At 38.6% G+C, this 20,980-nt stretch overlaps 1 protein-coding gene across 1 annotated transcript in view; it reads left to right on the top strand.

The window, feature by feature from the left end:
* Positions 1 to 20,637, top strand: part of LOC126702076 (LEAF RUST 10 DISEASE-RESISTANCE LOCUS RECEPTOR-LIKE PROTEIN KINASE-like 2.4) — a 28,437-nt gene extending 7,800 nt beyond the window's left edge. The window contains exons 2-3 of the mRNA XM_050400691.1: positions 19,312 to 19,347; positions 19,449 to 20,637. Of these exons, the coding sequence (XP_050256648.1) occupies positions 19,312 to 19,347; positions 19,449 to 20,542 (1,130 nt within the window). The 3' untranslated portion in view covers positions 20,543 to 20,637. The remainder of the gene's footprint in view (positions 1 to 19,311; positions 19,348 to 19,448) is intronic.
* Positions 20,638 to 20,980: the final 343 nt, after the last annotated feature.

Genomic DNA, 20,980 nt, shown 5'->3' with positions numbered 1-20,980 from the left:
CAATAGTAGTTTATGTCAAGGTTATTGATTTAAGATTTTTCAAACTTATTTCTCTATGCAGTTTTCATGTCTTCAATAACACCACTTGATATAGCAACAAGACATACTTCATGATATTCTAGAATTCACTTAGAACTATCCAAATACAAGTAAAATGCGTTTTGTTAGAGGATATACCAACACATGAAAAATATGACCCTAACATTAATCATACAACATGTGACAATCATGTTTAACTAAATTACATATAATATAAGAGATAAATTCTATGAAGATGTGGTGTAAAACCCAAGTTTTATCTCTCCAATCTCAACATTCTATAGCATCATATTACATAGTAAAAAATAGACACAACCACACTCAATCAATTTTACTATCCATTTGAAAATCCAACTTTTTTTTTTTTTTTTTTTTTTTTTTTTTTTTGGAGACTGTGAGTTTATTGACTTATTATTATATGAGATACGATGTATTAAGTTTTAAGTAAATATTCAATGTGACAATATTTTATTGAATGGTGTAAACCATGAGCTTTACACCCTATTCTTATCAAATTTGGACTCATAATATAACCATCTAAGCTCCACAAATCTTCAAACACAAAGGTTAGAAGAAAAATCTCCATAACTTGTTAATTATAAATTTTGATTCTTTTCAATCATGTTTACATAATCCATTGCAATAAGGATACACTTATAATAGGGATACTCTTATTTTACTCCTATTTTTTTCTCACGCTCTTTTGCTGGGGGTTCTATCTGATTTTCTGATATGCCTCTGTTGTGATATGATTGTGTGATGTCTTTGGTGAGTGGGATTCACTCCCATTTTATACTTAAATTTGAATGACATTTTCCCTTTTTGTCCCTCTTTGTTGACCTCTTAGGTTTCTCCTATTTATAATTAAAGAATAGTACTTGGACTTATCTCTTTCCTTTCTGGTCTTCTTTCTCTATTTGGATAATTAATACTATGAAAGGGTTTTTTGGCTCCCCTAAATGGGAGATTCTTTGTTTTTTGTGTAGGCTTCAGGTTTTGGTTGAATTAAACCTAATAGGCTTTCTATGCATAATATGGTGAAATACATTTACTCTCCATTTGTTTTGAAGTAAAATATTTTTCCAAAAATATTTTACTCATTTTACCATGTTTTTTTTTTATTTTTTTTTTATTTTTTTTTTTTTATGTAAAAAGATAATCAACTGTAAAATATTTTACAATCGACTCTAAAATTAGAGCAACAAGTCGTAAAATGTTTTACTCTTAAAACAAGATTAAAAAATTTTAATTCTTCCTCACACGCACACACCAATCCCCCTCCCATGCACAAACCAACGCCCACCCTTGCTTCTTCCTTCCTTCTCTCACACAAACTCCCTCCTTTCTCTTTGGCATAGTCCCTTGGGACTCTAACCGTCGACATAAATGTTTCTAGCGAGGGTATCGTGGCGGTAAGGGTGGTGCAGATTGACAAAGATCCATGACCACCACCCTTTCACGGTGTAGATTGGTGATAAGGGTGTTGGTGGGGTGGGTCATCGTCAAATTTGAGTGATGCTCTCTCTCTCTCTCTCTCTCTGTCTCTTCTTTTTTTAGGCTTCATCTCTTAGATCTTGGTGGTTGTGGTTGCGGTGGTCATTGTGGTTGGGAGGGTCATTGGTGTTGGGTTTGTGCTGTCAGGTTTGGTTTTGAGTTTGGTGGTGGGGTTTGGTATTGGGTTTTCGTGGCTGACATGACTTTGGTTGGGGTGGTTTGTGAGTTTTGATGGTGGTGATGGGTTTCTAATATTAATGGTGGCTGATTAAGGGTGGGATTTCTTTGATCTCTAATTTTTGAATTATATATATATATATATATATATTTCATTTGGTGTTGTTCCTTCGTATTGGTGGTTGTTGTTGTTGTTGTGGTGGTAGTGTTTTAGTCACTAGATTTTGGTGACAATGGAGCAATGATGGCTTTTTGTTTCCTCTTCTCAATCTAGATTTTGGGTGGTTGGTGGTGGGTTGTGCTTATCTTTGGTTGTGGTGGCTAGTGGCTAGTTTGTGCTTACATTTTTCAGTGTTTAATCATACCAAACACTTGAAAATGTCTTCACTAAAAAATATTTAAATGTAGAATTTTTTACATATAAAATATTTTTCTCTGAAACAAATGGAGCATTAATATTTTTTGTCTAAATGCAAATAGTTTTTTTTATGGCATGCACCTTATGATGACCATTGCTTTCTCTTTTCAATACACCTTTTCGAGTGAAAGCTCATCCAAATGGATCACGACTAGACAAACCAACTAGGATCTTCCTCTCCTCCTCCAAGCTACGTCTCCCTAAGCTCCAATGATAATGGCATATCTTTCCTTGCTTCATCCATCGATCTTTCTATCGTGTTTAAAATTTGAGATATTTTCTTCTTTGAAGCAACTCTCTCTTTGCTATATTTTACACTACTTTGGTTTCTCGCTCTACAGCCTATTCCCCTTTCCATTTCTCTTCCCTTTTATACAAAGGTTAAGTCTTCTTCTCTAAGTTTCCACTTCACGCAAAGGACTAGGGTTACTTTTGGGCTTACATGTTGCTTTGTAGCCCATTCTGTAGTTCGGCTATTTGTGGCTCTTTGTGGCTCTTCTCTCTTCTTTTCTATTTTAGTGAGTTTGGCCATCTCTTGGTCTTGTTCCTACCTTATTCAAAGGTTGTTTTCATTAAAGGGTTCTTAGCCTCGTTTTCCCCATTCAAGCCAACCTTGGGTCTATTGGCTGCTTCATTCTACCAACGGCTATCTAGCCTAGAGTACTCTCTAGTTTTTTTTATCTTCGGGACCCATATTCATTGGCCTTGGGCTTTGTTCATTAGTCCAGAACAATGTGAAAAAGTGGTGGTAACAAATACTTAGGAAATTTTGGTGTCGATACTTATAGAGAATGCTAAGTTTGCAATATTTTCTTAATATTTTCTCAAAAAATCATAGGTAGTTATTATTAGTTCTTGTCAAGTTATGGTTTTTCACATAACGTTTATGTTGACTTTATTCCATGACAAAAAATATTATAATTGCATTAATTTATTTCCTTATATTTGTAGAATTTTATTTGTAATGGATTTAGTCTTAAGTGGTGAAGATTTGCTCAAGAAGTTGATCTCGCAACTTGGCTCGCAAGTGGTGCAACTCGCGAAGGTCACATGAGGAGCACATACCTAAAGCTGAAGAGTCAGTGTGTTTTGCGACTCATTTTGCGACTTGGCCAACTCACGAGATGACCCACGAAATGCACTGATAATTGGGATTTTAAGTGACTCTTATACCCTTCACCCATACTATATATACTCTCATTACTCACAAAATTGTAAGAGGGCTATTCAGAAGAAAACCATAGGAAGGTTTCTACAACACACCCACCTAGTTAGAGAGAGCTATTCATCCTCAAGAGAGATATCCTTGTACTCTCTTCTCCTTTCCTCTCTCATTGTTATACATTGATAAGAGATTTGTACTCAAACACAACTCACACCTATTCAGATTGTAGAGAGTGATTTAGAGCTTGGAAAGTATTGGGAATTTGCCAAAATAAGCTGGTGAGGCTTGGCGAGTGCAATTGGGCGGTATTGCGAGATTCGAATAACTAGTGAAGATAAGACTCCGAGAAGTTCGCTAGTAGTTGGAACTTGGAGGGCTCAATTACTTTGAGTAGATTAGGCTTAGAGGGTCTTTTTGGTATCTTTGTACTTCAACTTATTCACTAGTGGATCGATTTTAACTTGGAAAGTCGCGGAGAGGTTTTTCGCCGAGTTTTTCGGTTTTCTCTTGTATAACACGTCTCGGTGTTATCTTGTGTTTGCATCTTTCTTCCCTTACTCTTTAAACTTTATATTTGTTATTGCTTGCTTGTGGTTAGGGCTTAGAGAGTAGTTTCGGTTATTGCGTATCATTTACTCTTGTTTTACATTTCGATAAGTTAGAGTAAAAACAATTTAGCTGTAAGTTTAAAATTGGAAGTCTAAATAAGGTATAGTGTTTTACATTATTTGAGCTTTTAGTTTTAATTTAAATTTACTACTGAAATTATTTTTTTGCATCTTTAATAACATTCAGTAACAAACTTTTAACCTTTCACTTAAAATTTGTTGTGAAAGTGTTGTCTATGCAGCATTTCTTCTCTTTTTAATAAATTTTCTAGTAAAAAAGTTGAGTGGGCAGGTTATTATATTTAAAGGTTACTTCAATCAAACCCAACCATTGTTATTATTATTATTTGGGCCAGAAATCCAACCACTGTTATTTGTCATATTGGTACATGGAGGGCTCATCAACATTCAAGTAACGACGAACCTAAAGAAAAATGTCAATTATTAATTAGTCATGAATATTTAGCAAAGGTAAAATGACGTAATAATTCAAAGATTAATTTCATTTTCGGCAAGGCATTAGCAGAGGCGAGCAGACCTTCAAAGTGGTTCGACTACAGTCTGAGCTTTGTTGGTGAAAATGCCAAAAAAACGAAAAGAACTTGCCAGGAAAGACAGTTCTGGCTTTTCTACGGAAAGTTTGACCAAAGAGCTTTGTAGGTGAAAATGCCAAAAGGATGAACTTACCAAGAAAGAGAGTTCCGTCTATTCTTTTACCGCAAAGCTAAAAGAGAGATCCTCTGTTTGGATGGAGGGGAGAAAGAGAGGGAATGGAGGAGAGTATAGTAAAATTAAGATAGATTAATTTTGGAACAAATCTACCATACTTTACTTTACTTTACTTCCCTTCTCCCTCAAATTAAACAGAACGTTAAAGATAAGTATAAATAGCTACTTGGCCCTAATAGTCTATTATTATTTATTTATTTATTTATTTATTTGCCAGCTCTGTTTTATAGGACGCTCAATTGGTCGGATAAAATTAAAAGGTTGGTTCATCTTATTTTATAACTGGGTGAACTCGGCAACTAGGACATGATTGCAACTTTCTGGGATTGAGGAAAATCATTCTCTTTAGGACTGGTGAAACATAAAACAGCAGTGTCTCAGACATAAAAGAATGGTGTGAAAAAGTCGGTGGAAAAATTGTGCCTCCAGAGTCCAGACTAATCCCGTTTAAAAAATCAATTTGAGAAGAAGACGTTTTAATCTGTTTAGGACTTACCATTTACCAGTCTTCGTTCAACGCTTCTAAAAAAATAAGTCTTCATTCAACGTTATATATTAACAATTGCGTGTTATTCCACCTTATTCTTTCCTCTATAGTCTCCTACACATAACACATGGATGCTTATCATCTAGCTCTCTCTTCCCTCATCACCCTATTCTTCTTCTTAACAATATTACCACCATCTTACTGCACCGCCGTTGAAGGCTTTGTTGAGTGCAGTATTCCCTTTGATTGTGGAAGGATCAAAAACACTTCGTACCCTTTCTTGGGAGGTGATCGACCTGATCATTGCGGTTTTCCAGAGTTCAAGCTTACGTGCCGCCACAATGAATACCCTATTATCAGTTTTGAAGAACTAGAGTTCCGCGTACTAAACATCAACCAATCTCATTATATCATGACCATTGCAAGATTGGACCTCTTGAATGGTCCATGTTCTTCAACTTCAAAGTTCGTCAATACCACTCTGGATTTTAATAACATCGACTATTACACACCAACCGATCAAAACCTAACTTTGTTCTATGACTGCCCTTCTGAAGTTAGCGGATTGGATGGCGCGAAGAACTTTTCCTGCGGCTTAGATAATACCGCTAATTACTTTGTAAACGAATCCTTCACGGGGATCGACGCGCTTTTTGAGAAATGCTATAGACATATTAGAGTTCCAGTTTTAGGGACTGCTCTTAAAAACGAGTCTTTGGGACTTCAGAATGTATTGAATCAAGGTTTTGATGTGGACTACCGTAATTCCTAGGCGATTGCCTGTGGGTTGTGTGTGGCATCAGGTGGGACATGCGGTTATAACTCCTCACATAAATTTGTCTGCTTTTTCCGTGATGGAGAGCAACCTTCTGTCTGTTCAAGTAAAGGTATGCATGCTCGTTTCTCCTCACTTTCCTAGATTAAGCTGAAACACATATTTCTTGACCTTTGCTTAGAATATAGTTCCTATTCTTAGCTATAGTTCACATAATGTCATAGTTTAACACTTCTCTTTGGCTTTGGGTAGTCGGCACAGTTAACAATTTCATAGCATTCTCATGGTTTGTTTGCTTTAGGTGGCTTTGGGTAGCCGGCATAGTTAACAATTGCATAGCATTCACATGGTTTGTTTGCTTTAGCTAAATGTGGGTCCATTTAGTAGGCAATAGACTTGATCCTCATTCTGGTCTAAGTCATGCTTTAATAAGTTGTCATAATCTGTTAGGATGGTGGAATCATCTTAATTTCTTTTGAGCGAGTCCATTCATAATGCCCCTCCAAAAAAAAAAAAAAAAAAAAAACCTTAAGACTTTAAGCAAGATTGAAGATGGTGAATCACCAATCCTATAATATTAATTTTTTGCTGGAGTTTCCAATATGTTTACGAATAAGTTCCAAGTTTTTGGGATTAACAATGTATAGTGAAATCATGTTATCATCACTCATCACACAGTAAACATCCCAATCCACAACTCAAAGTTAGTACTTTTAGTCTCGAGTGTTCTCTTTTATTTGAAGTGAGTTATTATGATATTTGCCTAAAACCAAAAAAATGAATAGCCAGAATTTTATTTATTTATATTTAAAAAGTCAAATTAGCTCATAAGATATGGTCTTTGAATGAATGCTGAGTACTCTCTCTTTTTTTTTTTTTTTTCATTTTCTTTTTAAAATTTGATATTTACGATGGGATGAGAGATTTTACCCTTTTTTTTTTCTTTTTCTTTTTTTTTTAAAAAAATTAATATTTTAAATAAGATGAGAGCTTGAACTAAAATATTTTGATGAAAAAAATTAGAAAGTAATATGTACAGGGTATGGCCTCGGGCCCAATGGGCCTTGGCCCGAACATTCTCAAAAATCGGAGCTGGGCCCAAACCTCATAGTGAGTCCATATCCATCCTAAGTGCATGATCGATAAGCCTATATCCGACCGTTCATTGTTTGTTCGGAATTGCGTATGCCAGGAACAACATACCTCCCTTGTGTCTCGGTATTGCCTTGGGGAGTATTGCTACAGGGCAATCTTTTGGAGGCAGAAATCAGTTCCAAAGCCACTACCACCATTTCCAACGAGATAGATTCTATGTCAGGAATAATCACAACGAACCCCACCCACACGAGTGAGATCATAATGTAATCATGAAACCCCCATAAACCTCTAGTTATAAATAGAAGAATTGTAAGGATAAGGGGGTTGGAAATTCTGTAGAGAAAGTAGAAAGAGAGAGGAGTGAGTTAGGATAGCCAGGGGAAAGAGCAACACAGAGTGGGGGTGTTACTCAGGTAGGGAAAAGAGAGAATTCATGGGGGATAAGGGGTGCCATCGAGTCACTTGGCCAGAAACAACCCTTAGTAGGAAACACTAAGCCCACTAATACAAGTAAATTTTGAGCCCATTCTAAGCTCGGCCCATCAAGCGGAGTTTGGGTACGCACAATTGGTGCTGTCTGTAGGGATTTCCTACATAGCTGTGGTTCTACCGAGACTCGCACGGGGAAAATGTCTGAAGGTCAATCAGGGAGTTATGCTGAAAGTGGTTCTGGGAGGTTTTCTCGAGCATCCACTTGGCAGGAAAAAAGGCAGAAGAGGCGTGAAGATAGGGAGCATGAGCAGGAGGAAGAGTAGTTTGGCCTTGGAGAAGGGTCGTTTCAAACACACCAGACAATGTCAGGCGCTTCGGGGCATGAGCATTTTGATAGGAGGGACGAGGAGCTTGAACCTTTGCATAGGTTGGTAAGGGATTTGGAGTTGGAAGCAAGAGATAAGTGTTGGAGAAGGGATTGCAAGGAGCGTGAAGAAGAGTCAGCTAGTGTGGGGGGTCGCTATGGAAAGGGATCCCATTGATCCGATTCCCATCGATACCAAGACCGGTTATGAGAGTATGTAGACTAGGACTAGATTTCCCCAGAAGAGCGACGACCTCAGAATGCCGCTATGGAAGCTATTAGCCGAGCATTACGCAGAGCTGCTCGATTGCCGTTCTCGGGGGACAACGAATGGGCTCCTATGCCGAGTAGATTTACGCAGTCTCCATTTAACTCTTATGATGGGAAAATGGATCCGGTGGAGCACGTAAACCATTATATCTAAATAATGTCTTTGCACACTTATAACGATGCGCTCATGTGTAAGGTATTTCCTTCAAGTCTCACACCCACCACTTTGAGGTGGTTCAATGGATTAAGGAAATGCTCGATTCATTGTTTTACTGAGCTGATATAAGAGTTTAGTGTCTGGTTTATGACCTACAGCTAAGTGCCACAACCAGTGGACGTGTTGCTATCTATGAAAATGGGAGTCGGGGAAACCCTTCGCTACTATACTAGCTGGTACTGGGAACTATACAACGAGATTGGTGGGGGCAATGAAAAAATTGCAGCAAGTACCTTTTGATTAGGATTGCCCGAGGACTCTGAGTTACAAGACTCGTTGACAAGGAGGCTTCCCGAGGATATGTGGCAGTTGATAAGGCAAATCGAAGAGTATAAAATATTAGAGGATGACCAATGGCAGAACAAAGGCAAGGCTCCGATCATAAGTCAGCCTCAACAAGGGGGTTTTTCATCAAGGCCCCGAAAGGATTTGAAGATTCAGGAACTGGGCGCACAGGTGGGGGAAGTGAACATGACGTTCAAGGAGTCGGTGCATAGGATCGTGGATCGAATCAAGAATGAGCCATACTTTCGATGGCCAAACAAGATGGGGGGTGACCCGTCGAGGAGAAATCAGAACCTGTACTGTACTTACCATAGAGATAAAGGGCATACCACTGAACAATGCAAGGTGTTAAAAGATCATTTAGAGCAGCTGGTAAAGGCAGGGTATTTGAAAGAGTTTGTGGTGGACTTGAGAAATCAAAAGGCTGGGCAGGGTACTTGACCTCGAGGTAATCCTCTCCCACCCCTAGTAGGAGTGATAGAGGTCATCCACGCAGCTTCAAGGGGTACCATGGTGTCCAAGAGGAGAGGGGTACTAGCCATGGTTCCGATAGAGGGTTTCCTAAGCGAACAACCCTCCAAGAAAAAGTTGAAGTACACTCGAGAACCTATTGCCTTCAATGACAATGATCTTGTAAGGTTGAATTTAATCAACCATGTGTTGGCTTTATTCCATGACAAATTTGCTTGTAATATAGCACTTAGAAACCTTGTATTTAGGTGGGAATCATGTAAGGGTAGTGTGTGAGAGAGTGTGAAGAAATGCTCAAGACAGTGCAGTGAAGCAGAGACTCGCGGCTAGGACTCGCGGGTGGCTCGCGGCTTGCAAGCCGCCAAAAGTTGCTCACATGCAGAGTATACAGGGGAGCTGAACAGTCACGCCACTTGGAGCACTACACGACAAAAATCCAGACTGGCCATTAAGTTAGCTCGCGACTTGAACTCGCGACTCAGTCAAGTCGCGAGGTCAAGTTGCCAGCCAGCCCTGTTTTTGGAAAAACTGACTCTTCGTATTCCATTCTCACACCAGTATAAATACCCCTCATTCCCACAAGATATGTGTGGCTATTCAGAAAGAAAAACCCTAAGAGAGGTTTCTTCAAAACACCCACCCAATTAGAGAGAGCTACTCATTCTTAGAGAGAAACCTTTGTAGTCTCTTCTCATTCCCTCTCTCATTGTCATACCTATTGAGAGGAGATTTCTATCCAAACACTACCCACACCCATTTATAGTGTTGAGTGTTTTTGGAGTTTTGGGAAGCATTGGAAGATGCCAAGGATGGCGGATGCTATGGTCTAGTAGCGGAATCCGGTAAGCTAGAAAAGAAAAAGGTTCGGCGCAACCTCGTTGGAGCAAGAAGCTTGGAGGGCTTAGGTACATCGGGTAGATTAGGCTTGGAGGGTCTATTGCTGTTCATGTATCCCAACTACATTTTCTAGTGGATTATTGACCGCTTGGAGGGCGGCGGAGAGGTTTTACGCCGAGGGCTTCGGTTTCCTCTTCGATAACACATCGTGTGTTGTCCTTGTGTTTGCATCTCTCTTCCCTTTATCTTTGCCTTTTATTTTCTGCTGTGGATGTGATTTATAATTGGCTTAGATTGATTTCCAATTCTGTTTATAGCTTATGTTCATTTTCTGCACACTTGTTGTTTGTCATAAAGCTTGAATTGGTTATTTTGTATTTGGGGGTCTAAACGTTCAAGGGTGTTTTAATACACGTTTTTGAACTTTCAGATCTAGAAGGAACAATTCAGTCGTATGACGATGCTTTGGTGGTCACAACCCAGATAAATGGTTTTATAGTGAAAAGGGTACTAATAGATTAGGGGAATGGTGTTGAAGTGATGTTCCCCGACCTGTTCAAGGGGTTTGGCCTGAGGAATTAGGATCTCTTTAAGTACAACACACCCCTGGTGGGGTTTGATGGTCAGATGGTGGTCCTAGAATGATAGATTTCACTTCCCGTAAATATGGAAGGTAAGGAAGTAATGGTGACATTTATAGTGGTTGCTTCATTTTCTCTGTATACGGCGATCCTTGGAAGCCCATGGATTCATGCAATGGAGGCAGTCCTGTCCACCCTGCATATTAAGGTCAAATTTCAAACTGAGCAAGGTATTGCTATAGTAAGGGGAAACCAACAAGTGGCTAGATAGTGTTTGGTGGCCGCCATTAGGTGGGCCGAGGAGCTGCCCAACGTTTTGTGGGCATATCGAACAACTCCCAGAAGGTCCATGGGAGAAACCACATTTTCTCTAACGTATAGAGCGGAAGTAGTCATACCGGCCGAGGTGAACTTATGCAGTGCTCAGGTTATAGGATTTGTCCCTACCAAGAACTATAAATTAATGGTGAAGCAACTGGACCTGTTAGAGGAATACTGAGAATTAGTGATCATACGGCTAGCTGAGTATCAATAGAAACTTTCCCGAGGGTACAACAGGGATGTGAAGAGGAGGGAATTTAGCGCTGGGGACTTGGTGCTACGGAAAGTAGTGGGAAACACAAGGGACACCAGCATAAGAAAGTTAGCCCTAACCTGGGAAGCGCCGTATAGAATTACTGCCATTGTTGGAGCAGGAGCTTACTATCTAGAGGATTTGGATGCAAGACCACTTCCTTGGTCATGGAATGTACACAACTTGAAAAAGTTTTACCACTGACCGTTGGAATGTAGTAACAATGTAATATGTGAACATAACAACGTAATATGCAATGTAATATGTAAACAATGTATATGCATGATGTATATCCACACTCCCGGCATTGTCATTATTAATTTGCTGACTAGTCTCTATTATCTAAGGACAGAAGCCTGTCCCCGGTTCAATTCTTATCACCGACCAAGTGGAAACCTAGTCTATTATATTTTCTAAGGACAAAAGCCTGTCCCCGGTTTGATACTTATCACCGGGCAGGTGCAAACCTAGTCTCTATTTTTTCAAAGTACACAAACCTATTCCCAATATGGCCTTCAAGATTGGACAGGTGGAAACCTAATCCTAACCTCTATTTAATCTAAAAGTAGAAACCTTTTCAACCTTGATTGCCGATCAAAATAGCATCCTAATCTGGTTAAGCAAAGAAAAACGTAGCCGAAGTAATTCAACTCCAAATATATTAATGAAAACTATTCATCGAGGTAAACATCAGTAAAAGTTGTCCATAGATTTAAACAAAGTAAGTGTTTTGTCACCACATCTCAGTGACCATAGGCAAATCAACCAAAATGAATATAAAAGCAAAATAAGCTAGGCAGAAGATAAAACAAAGCAAATGTTTTGTCACCACATCCCCGTGACCATAGGCAAATCAAACGAAATGAATATAAAAACAAATGAAGGAATAAGTAAAATCTTTTAAACGGCAGGATCATCAAGTTCACGGGAAGTAGTGTCTGCCCCGTGCTTGGCTTGGGCATCTTCGGTGGGCTGAGAGGTAGGATTTGGAGTAGAGGATGGGGCGTTATGCGGCAGGGCATCAAGGTTGCTGGTAATCTCTAGATCAACTAACTCCACGTGAGAGTCAATTGCCTCCACCAGCGCCCTTATTCTAAGGGTGTCTCCTTCTTCCTCGACATCTATAGGATTTTGAACTGAAGGGGGAGAAGGCTTGGGGTAAGGTATTTTCTTGGGGTTTCTTAATGATGAATCATCTGGCACCCCCATTGCTTTTAGAGCAGCCACTCACCCCTTACCGAACCCATGGTGCCGTGATTGGTAAATGATGGGTTCCACAAAATTTTCGGCATCCATGAAGCCTATATTGTACCATTTGTCCTTAGTCGCTGCAAGGGCTGCTTTTAGCTCCGCGATCTTGGTGGCCTACACCAGACTTAAGCTCTCTATCTCGACTAGCTTAAGCTCCATCTCCCTCAGTTTTTCACCTGTCTTTGCCAAGCTCTACTCGGCCAACGCCCGGGCCTTCTCAACTTCCCTCTTTCTTTTTTCAACATCCTCGGCAATCTTACTCTTGTCCTTTGTCATGGCAACTACAACGTCCTTCAAAGCTCGCTCTTGGTCAGCATCCTTGACGGCCTCTTTTAGTCGGTCCTCGAGCATGTATGCCAGTTGTGCTGCCTATAATCACAATGTTAACAAGTGTGAGAGAAGAGTATAAACAGTTACCCGTGAAACGAAAGAAAAGTAAAGTGTATTACAACTATAATGTGCCCCTGAAGCCAGGAGGATAAGGATTCATTTGCACCACCTAAGAAGAAGTGCACGTCTTCCAGAAGCTACAGGCCCTGGCCCAGGCTTTGCGCGACCTAGGCACCCTCTCCCTAAGCTTAAGTTCTCACATTGGCTGTCACAGGAAGGGGCTCATTCCTGAACCTAAAAATGGTCTGCCAATCCACTGTCGGGTGTGTGAAGGAAGACGCCATGTTGGATTTGAGTTGTCGCATAGGGCGAGCTCTGCCAACGGGCTCCCGAACAACCACACTGCCTGTTGTAGTGACCAGGGGAGTCCTCGTGGGGGCTTCTTCTTGTACTCGGGAAGGGTTTGCAATGCCCTGCCTTTTCCGGGTTTAGGTGGTTAGAGGATGTTGATCTCTTATCATCTGCGTTTATTAAAAAAAAAAAAAAAAATTAGACGGTAACAAGGATAAATAAAATACAAGTACAAATAGTTAATTATGCACAATACCAACCAACGTCCCGAGGCACGGTTGGGTAGATGAGCTCGTTGGCATGCCAATTGCCACTCACCTAGACATATTCTCCTGTTGAATTTCTATTAGAATCGGGCAGGCATGATATAAGCCGTACCCGTACATCCCTAACTTTCAAGTAATAATCTGTTCTAATGTTACCACACAGACTATACATGAAATTAATGTCATGGTGATCTAATTGCAATCCATATAACTGGTTTAAACGGCTGACGCAACTCATTACTTGGTAAAAATTGGGAGGGAGTTGGTCGGGACTCAACTTGTAGAATCTAAGTGTCCTAAGTATCAGAGGGTCCATGAGAAACTTGACCCCCCCCCCCCTTCCTAAGATGGCCATTAATGGGAAAAATACTACCTGAGGGCGCCGCTTAAGAGCGATGTTACCTTCATGGCAGTAAGCTACTTCTACATCCTAAGGAAAACCACAGGTTGCTCTAAAGTTAGTCAAAGACGCCTCAATGTTAAGAAGGTGAGAATAACCCATTTTTGAATCTAGAATCAGAGAAGGAAAAAAAACAAAAACTTTGAAAAAGAAGAGGCATGGGTGGAGGAACTTATTGCAGGCTCTAGGAATTGGAGATCTTGGTTGAAAATCTATGCTCGGAAGAAGTATACTCGACAAAGGATGAAATTTAGAGAGTAAGGGTGTAAAGAGTGGGGGGATGGGCCAAAAGGTACTATTTATAAGGGGAAGACATTTAATGAGAAGAAGCGGGAAAAATCCTTTGAGTTTCTTTTTGTAACTTTCACACGCGTAGCCTCGGTTCATGAACCTCCAGGCCATGATTACGCTTAGACTTGACAAGCTGTCATAGAGCTACTTTTAAGATGAAATTAATAATCGTTATAGTGCTACTCATTTAATGACTGATGGTTGGACTTCCCGAGGAGTCTCTGGTACCTATTTGGTTGTTCTTGATTCGCTCTCGGTAACGGGGCACAAATCAAGGGGGACTATTGTACGGGGTATAGCCTCGGGCACAATGGGCCTTGGCCTAAACATTCTCAAGAATCAAAGATGGGCCCAAACCTCATAGTGAGTCCATATCCGTCCTGAGTGCATGATTGATAAGCCCATATCCGACCATTCATTGTCTGTTCGGGATTGCGTATGCCCGGAACAATGTACCTCCCTTATGGCTTGGTATTACCTTGGGAGTATCATTGCAAGGCAATCTTTTGGAGGCGAAAATCAGTTCCAAAGCCACTATCACCATTTCCAACGAGATAAATTCTATATCAGGAATAATCACATCGGACCCCACCCACACGAGTGAGATCAGAATGTAATAATGAAACCCCCGCAAACCTCAAGCTATAAATAGAAGAATTGTGTAAGGAAAGGGGGTTGGAAATTCTATAGAGAAAGTAGAAAGAGAGAGAGTGAGCTAGGAGAAAGAGCAACACAGAATGGGGGTGTTACTCAGGGAGGGAAAAGAAAGAATTCGTGAGGAATAATGGGTGCCATCGGGTCACTCGGCCAGAAACAACCTTTAATAGGAAACACTAAGCCTACTAATACAAGTAAATTGTGAGTCCATTCGAAGCCCGGCCCATCAAGCGGAGTTTGGTTAAGCACATAATAATTGATTTTTTTTTTTTGGGGGGGGGGGGGGGGGTGTGTGGGGGTAATAATTGAATTTTAAGCAAGAATGAAGATAGTGAATCACCAATCCTATAATATTAATTTTTTGCTAGAGTTTCCAATATGTTTATGAATAGCATAGCACTCCATCCAAGTATCTCATTTGGAATTCGTCTTTTACCGTGAATGGTAAATAGAATTACCAAAAATTTTCCCCATTGACTGGGTCATATGTGTTGACCGATCTTGTTGACTTTTATTGCTCTAATGGCCCCACAGAAGGACTACGTTTATTTTATTGAAGTAATCACTAGGAAAACGACTCTATTAATTGGGACACTTCAAGCTATAACCAAACCCTTGGGTGAGAACTCACAACAAATCCTAGCGACTTTTGGGTCTATTTGATTGTATTGTTTAAATAACTGATTTTATTGTTTAAACAACATAACATGTATTTTCACAACATTTAAACAATGTTACTATAACAGCATTACCAAACGAGTTTTTTTTTTTTTTTTTTGGTGCTAGCAATAACAAATCCTAGTGACTTCAATGTATGGTTTTTTTTTTTTTTGGGTGAAACTTTAATGTATGGTTTTCAATATTTCTAGTGACAGGCAAAATTGTGGATTTTAGTTACAAAGTCTTTAAATGACGCTGTTAGAAGCCGCCTGGATTTTCATATGAGAGTCAAAAATCAAACTATAATTATAGTACTATTAACTACTTTTGTTTCATAGAAATACTAGTAATTAACAAATCATAGAATTTTTAATTCCAAACTCCCTTAGAAAAGATAAGAATAAAATGACTGAATAAACTGTATCAAGTAAGTACTGATAAGAACTTTATTTCCTTTTCTTTGTGTGTGTTTGATGATTTACAAAATGGTGGTATAATTTTTAAATTCTTGAAACACGTTAGGAACCTTGAATATTCTTGAACGTTTTTCTAGACTTTTAAGCATTTTGATTTCACTTGTACATGTTTAGTATAGCACTTTCTTCACTGTAGGTAAATATTTAAAAATTATGGACTTTTGTTTTGTATTGTTTTGTTTTGTTTTTTTTTTTTTTTTTGGGGGGGGGGGGAGAGGGAGGGGATATATTTGAATTCTATGCTTGTAACAAAACTTGTTGGACTATTTATGATAACTCACTAATACACTCAATCACACATAAAGTTAAAGGACAAGTCGCACTTAGTAGTTTTCTTGCTACGGTTTATGCTCATAATAAAGGCGATTAATTAAATTAGGCATTGTTTGTGTGTGTGTGTGGACAAAATACAAAATCTCGACTTAGCTCCAAACGTTTTTCTACTCTCCACTTTCCGTTCAACCAAACAAATCTTCACTCAGAGTCATCCACTCTTATTATTATAGTGTTCAAACGTTAATGCCACAAATGCCCCTGCCTAATTTGTACACTATTTTCTTATGCTCCACTCAACTGCTTGGTAGGTGTAGCTCTTTTTCTCTAGTATGTCTGACTTATATTTTACCTACTCTAATACATATCTACTATACCATATCATCATGATGTCAACATTACTAGGGAATAGGGATATTGATGGTATATTTAGTCTAAGACTATGTTTGTCCAAGTTTTTGTCCAAATCTCTTTCTTATCATGGACTCCAAAATTGTCAATACAAATGAAATTAAAACTTCCAAAAAAAAAAAAAAAAAAAAAAAAAAAGAGATTTGTATTGGCCTTAATGATCCCGAATTGAAAGAAATATTTAATAGATCAGACAAACTCTTGGTCACCTAAATACAATTTGGCTCGTTTTGAAGACTTTTCCAAAATATAATTGTTATAACCACAATTTTTTGTTTTCTAGGCATAGTTTTTTTTTTTTTTTTTTTTTTTCAAATAATCTATTTTCAAAAATTTGAAGAAAAGTTGTATCAACTTTAATTCTAAGTCTAACCATTTAATCATTATCCATACTAATTCTTTTATTAAGTCTTCTAATGTAGAGTAATGTTAAACAACATTTTTTACAACTGATATGATTTATTGTAATTGAAATTATATCACTTTTAATTGGTGCATCAACTTACTTTGGTAGTTGTTAGAGAGAACAAAATTTTTTGTCGATGCTTGTTCCTTTGTTTGTCTTTCCCCTCCTTTTCAAACTCCAATCATAAACCAAAAACAAAAGTAAATCTAACACACTCGAGAACTTTCTTTTGGGCACCTAATAGGTCTAAATGAATTAGGCAGGATGAATGATTTGTTGGATTTTTCTTCAAGAGTAGAAAATGACAATCTGAATTTTCGAATGGCTAATTGGTTTAGTTTTACCTTTTATTTTGCATAGTCTGTTCCTTTGATAGTCTAGAAGTTCTTTAAGTTTTTATTCCCATCTAAATTCTGTCAAATCAATGAGTGCCAATTAAGTCACTTCCCAGAAAGTAAAAAGATTTTAGCTTGGAAGACAAAACGCTACATTAGCTCCACAACGAACAAGAATCACTCACTCATCCTATCAAAAAAAAAAAAAAAAACAAGAATCACTCTTTTTCTTTGTAACCCGTTTCTGTGGACATTTGGGATGAGCTAAACCAGGTTCAAATCCAACCAATTTGCTAACAAAATTATGTCCCTATAGTCATACATTTTCAAAGTGTATACACACATATATTGGGTTTTGAGCTTGACTAGAATTTCTTTTCACTTCTCCTCTGATCTATTTTGGTTAATAAAGAGGTGTTAGTGATAGATTTATGTGAAAGTATGTTGATTCATTCCCAGCTTGCCACCTTAAGAAGTTGTGAAAAGTGTTGTGTGAGAAAAGTTGTATACCAAGTATTGCTCTTTCATTACTCTTATCTGAAAACCTACTCTACCTGTGTTATACGTGATGCAACTGTGCTACATTCTTAACCTTAAAGTTTATCTTCCTTCTTGGCCTTGAGCATCTTTTCTTTTTCTTTAAGTTCAATCGAAGCACATTGTATATTTAAAAGCACACCCTCAGGCAATTTTTACCCGACCCGCGGGTACCCGGTCCAACCCGATCCTAATGGGCTGGGTTTTACCCGATCCGATTAGGAATAGGGTCGGGTATGGGTTTTTAAAAAAAAAACCCGAAACGGGTCCGGGTTTTATAAAAAAATCCGAGACTCAACCCGAAACCCGACCCGGATAAAAACCTGGTACTCTAAAATTACAAAAATACCCCTCCTATATATATACACCTATAATCTAATCCTAAATCAAATCTCTCATTTCTTTAGCACCGTCTGAACCAAATCTCTCATTTCTTTAGCACCGTCTAAACCCACGCCTCCCTCCCTCAGTCCTCACCCTCACTCCGACAGTACGAGGTCGGCCAACCCTCTCACCGCTGGTCCAACTCTAGCCGCCGTCCCAAGCTCTGTCAGTGTCACCAATCCCAAGCTCTCTACTCTCTCAACTCCGTTTCATCCTCGCCGTCGCCAATCTCGCACTGTCAGTGTCGCACAGTCCTCTACCCCTCTCATCTTCCTCGCCCATGGCCACAAGCGTGACACGGCCTCACTCCACCCTGTTCTCCATTTTTTTTTTCTGGGTTCAGTTCACCTCAATCATGTGGGTTTGTGTTTCTGTTTCTGTTTCTGTTTATGATTTCTGAAAGGGAAAAATGAAAATCATAGATCTGAGATTTGTGTTTGGTTTGTAATTTTGAAAGGGAAAAACGGAAAATCATAGATCTGATTAGGCCAAAGAGTATTCTTTTCAAAATGAGTTTAAAACTATATTCTATAAATTTTATTACTTACTCATCTCCATAATTTATATTTTATGTACTAAAAAGAAAAAAATGCACAGAGAAATGGGCAATGGCCATTCAATTTTTTTTTTTGGTTGGGCTGCGAATTGAGCCCAAATCTAGCAGGGCTTAATGGGCCCCGCAGGGCCCGCGGGGCCCACAGAGGCGGGTCCGGGCCCTGGGAAAAAAACCCGGTTAGTAAATGGACCGGGTTCGGGCTAAGACCCGTGGGTCGGGTCCGGATATGAAAAATTCCGGTCCGAACCCGACCCGTTGCCATTCCTACCTCAGTGCTTAGAAAAGTTATGGAATGAGCTTGTTATATTTCTATTGTGATGTTATGAATGTTCAGACACCTCGTTCTTTTTGTTGCTTACTGTTAGTGTTGGAATTTAAAAGCACACACTAAATGCTTAGAATAATAGGAGAAATACTAAAAGACAAATAAATTAGGAAGCACCCAAGAAAACTCATTTTCCTGACTTGCAATGAGTGAGTAGATTACAGGTATTTATACGTTAGGTGGATACTTATAGCACTTACATAATTAATTAATGGCTACATATATGTCTCTCTTTTACACATGAACTTTATTAAATACATACATAAACAATATCATATATTCATTTTATATATATAAATATATATATATATGTAAACACATTTTAGAAATATCTGTTCAATATATTTATCTAAAATTATTTTTATTCTGCCTTGGTTACAGATAAGCGAGGAAGTAGGTGGTGGAAGTATACTTTAGGTAATATTTCCATTTTCATCTCTCACTTCTGTGCAGTGTTTGCTAAACTTCTCAACTTAGACTATGAAGTTGAACTAGTTGGAACTTCCTTTTTTACCCAGGTGCTGGCTCATGTCTCATAATGGCCCTTCAAATACTGTGCGTCATATTCATTATCCATCGATGCCGCATGAAGAAGAAATATGATCCCTCTGGAACGACAGATCTTGAGGCATTTGTTAGAAATTACGGACCAGTATCGCTAAACAGATATAAATTCTCAGATGTCAAGAAATTCACCAATTCATTTAAGGTTAAACTTGGTCAAGGAGGCTATGGTGGTGTCTACAAAGGAGAGCTACTCAATGGTTGTCTCGTAGCTGTGAAGGTCCTGAATGCATCAAAAGGAATTGGAGATGAATTTATCAATGAAGTTGCAAGCATCAGTAGAACTTCCCATGTTAATATTGTCACACTTCTTGGATTTTGTCTTGAAGGTAAAAAAAGAGCTCTCATCTATGAGTTTATGCCAAATGGATCACTTGAAAAGTTTATACACAGTGACAACACGGAGACAACCACTATGCCCTTAGGATTGGAAAAATTGTTCCAAATTGCAATCGGAATTGCCCGGGGGCTTGAGTACTTGCACCGTGGCTGCAATACTAGAATCTTGCATTTTGACATAAAACCACATAACATTCTTCTGGATGAAAATTTTTCCCCAAAGATCTCTGATTTTGGACTTGCTAAACTTTCTCCAAGGAATGAGAGTCACATATCAATGGCAGTAGCCAGAGGGACAATAGGGTATATAGCTCCTGAAGTGTTCAATAGAAACTTTGGAGTAGTTTCACACAAATCTGATGTCTATAGCTATGGAATGATGATTTTGGAGATGGTTGGAGGAAAAAAGGACATTGATGTAGGAATAAGTGATACCAGTGAGATATATTTTCCACATTGGATTTATAAGCATCTTGAGCAGTACAATGATTTAGGATTTCCCATTAACATGACTATAGAGGAAACTGCAATGGTGAGAAAGATGATCTTAGTGGGTTTGTGGTGCATACAGACAAATCCATCTGATAGGCCGTCCATGAGTAAAGTAATTGAAATGTTAGAAGGAAACATAGAAGCATTGCAAATCCCTCCAAAACCTTTCTTATCGTCACCTCCAAGATCTCCCGTAGAAGAATCCTCCACATATTAATACTACGTAATAATACCTATAGATACTTTTTTTTCTTGATAACTTTTTTATTATTATCTTACATTTAATTTAAGGATTGGGCTCCTTGAAGACAAGTGTTGGTGTTATTATGTACTTTCACATAAAAGAGGGAGTGTGCACTTCAATGTCCCTTAATCATTAACCGGAGAAAGATCTCTAAGCTAAGAAAAACTCAATTATAAGACATGAAAGGGAGTGTGCGCTACCAACTTTTGTTTCTCAAAAAAGTTTCTAAAAAAAAAAACTTTTGTTTATGAGAGAATATTCAATGGAATTATACTTGTTATTTTATTTTATTTTTTTTATAGGAAGAATTGATACTTATTATTGAACCCCTTTTAAAAAACAGTTACTGACATTAAGTGGGATATTAATTGCACGAGTAAATTTAGTGCCACAAATTTTTCCACGACTTTA

Source organism: Quercus robur, chromosome 10, assembly GCF_932294415.1.
Source record: "Quercus robur chromosome 10, dhQueRobu3.1, whole genome shotgun sequence".
In the NCBI taxonomy this organism is placed as follows: Eukaryota; Viridiplantae; Streptophyta; class Magnoliopsida; order Fagales; family Fagaceae; genus Quercus; species Quercus robur.
The sequence above is the reverse complement of the archived record's forward strand: the minus strand, read 5'-3'. Positions and strand labels throughout refer to the sequence as shown.